This window comes from Dendrobium catenatum, unplaced genomic scaffold (assembly GCF_001605985.2).
Source record: "Dendrobium catenatum unplaced genomic scaffold, ASM160598v2 fragScaff_scaffold_993, whole genome shotgun sequence".
In the NCBI taxonomy this organism is placed as follows: Eukaryota; Viridiplantae; Streptophyta; class Magnoliopsida; order Asparagales; family Orchidaceae; genus Dendrobium; species Dendrobium catenatum.
In genome coordinates, this window is record NW_021319455.1 from 597889 (window position 1) to 600243 (window position 2355).

Consider the following 2355-nt stretch of genomic DNA (forward strand, 5'->3'; position numbering starts at 1 on the left):
AACCGCCGAAAAGCCGCCGGTATTTTTTAAAACCGCCTTACCAGAAAATCCGCCGGAAAAAACCGCCGGTTTTGCCTGAGTTTCCTGTAGTGAGACAAGCAAAACTTTTTTGGAAGAAAAAAACAATTACGATAGTTCAAATAGCCCGCACGTGGTACAATCACTACACACAGTGCACTTGTTAGGCCATCTCCAACCTAAAAACTCAATTTTCACTCTAAATTGCATTAATATCCTAAAATTTAGTAATTCATCTCCAACCGAACTTCATTTTTGAATGCAAAAAAAAAAAAAAAATTATGGGAATATTCTTTCTCACACTTTTTCTAACCTAATTTTCGGATTAAAAAAAAAAATAGTGTGCGAATAGTGCGATGCCAATATTAGCATCGCAGCCAATATTAGCATCGCAGTCAATATTGACATCGCAGTATTCACCCCCACACGAATAACGTTTTATTTGGCAATGGAACGAAGCAAATCAGCGAAGCCAAACGAGTGTTGAGTGTTAGGACTTTAGTTGGAGACGCTCTTACACTCATATCTGCAGCTTTTGGTCGCACCTATATTGCCTAGCTTGCAAATCAGCAGTCCTGCTCAGCCTAATTCTTCAGTAAAATATACCATAGAAAGATGTCTCAGTTGCAGTCAATGCAAGCTGGCTTGATTCAATCATAATCACTTGCGTCCACGGTTAAAAAAAAAATAATTGTACATAAACATATCTTCACACAATCTCGCCAGGAAAATATGGCGTGGTGTTGTTTTTATTAATCTTATTGAATTCAATCCTTATCACCGCTGCTCTATATACCAAAAGCAAGACAAATAGATATATATAGGAAAACAAGAACAAAGGATATTTAGAGATCGAAGAGAAACTGAATACTACACCCACCATCTAAAATGCTTCAAACCCAGATTGATCCATAGAGCTCCAATCTCCAACCACAAGTTCTTGAAAATGATGATTAGATCCAATTTCTTGCTGTACCCGTGTAGACGCCACGGCGAGATTCTGCTCCTGCGCCGGCCACGGCATATTCGGATAGACCGAACCCCAATTCATGGAAAACACATCTCCCCCGTTCATCTCCGGCAACATCGAAGATGAGTACTCCAAGCGAGGAAACACAACAGACTCCTCCATCCCACAATTGCTCGCCATAAATCCCAGATTGCCTTCATCTGCTTGACTAACAGTCTGGCAGTTCATATCAGTTGATGGTGTTGACGACGATGACAACTCGGCTGTCACGGATCCAATAAATCCAAATGAATCGTCAATCTCTACAGGCAATTTATCAGGCACCTGGTTTAAGTACCTAGCATACATAACTGCCATATCTATATTCGAACCGCCAGAATCCGAACTCGGGTAATAAGTGTCGAACATGTCATCGAGTGCTTGGTCAGGGCGAAGCCCGGAGTCCAGTACTCTGGTGGTATCAATCCGTAGGCTGCTGCTTGATGATGTGGAGGAGGTTATTGAATCGGAGGAAAGTCGAGCCGATTTACCACGGCGGTTTTTGCGGCAACCGCCTCCGACGGGGACGTTGCGGAGTGAGCCGCCTTTGGTCCAGTACCTTCGACAGCCCTTGCAGAAGTACCGGGGCTGGGTGAGACTGTAGTTGTTGTAATAGCAGAATTTGGTGTTTGAGGAATCACAGCGAGGGCAATTCGGGGCTATCTCTAGTGACGGTTTCCATCTCCGGTGATCTACCGGCGCCGATCTCGTCGCGTAGGATAACATACGGTGATCTTCGGGTGAGAACATCGCGAGGTGGAAAGAGGGAGAGAGAGCGAGAGAGGATAGATAGTAGGACTTGGTGGGCAAGCGGGGATGTGCGGCTTTAAATTTGAGAGACCCTGGTCCGTGTTTGCTTCGGCATGTGACGCGCACGTGGGAGGTACATTTGAACCGTGGGAGGCGGAGTTGCGGAGGCTGGGCCGGAAGGAGATGGGTTGGATGGAGGGGTCGGGCGGGCCGAGTCAGGAGAGATCACGGTGGAAGTCGATTTACGTGAATGCCCCTTAGGTGTGACAGCGAGGGAGCGCGGGGTGGTACAAGGTGGGCCAGGATCAGACGGCGATGGAGAGGTGTGATCACGTGAGAGGGTGCTAGAAGAAGAACGGGTTGGGAGGGTCTTTTTGGGGGATGGCGATGTAATTGGAAGAGTGAAGTGGACCGGCAGGACCACTTGAAAGAGGGGGAGGTGTAATTGGGTAAAACAAAGAGGATAAGAAGGACCTTTTCGGAACTTACTCTGGGAGTTTGAAAATAGTTTAGCTTCCATTGATGATTAGCACACGAGCGGAAGTGATCGTCGCGGAGGTGATCGCCGTGTATTTTTT

General features: G+C 46.4%; 1 protein-coding gene across 1 annotated transcript; it reads right to left on the bottom strand.

The window, feature by feature from the left end:
* Positions 1 to 724: 724 nt before the first annotated feature.
* LOC110100046 (dof zinc finger protein DOF1.2-like) lies at positions 725 to 1842 on the bottom strand. The gene has a single exon (XM_020827432.1). It carries the CDS (start codon positions 1775 to 1777, stop codon positions 902 to 904), a length of 876 nt encoding a protein of 291 aa, XP_020683091.1. The 5' UTR covers positions 1778 to 1842; the 3' UTR covers positions 725 to 901.
* Between the last annotated feature and the right edge of the window lie 513 nt (positions 1843 to 2355).

Coding starts and splice junctions, on each gene's coding strand:
- LOC110100046 (XM_020827432.1), bottom strand. CDS start 1,777: ATGTTCTCACCCGAAGATCACCGTATGTTATCCTACGCGACGAGATCG.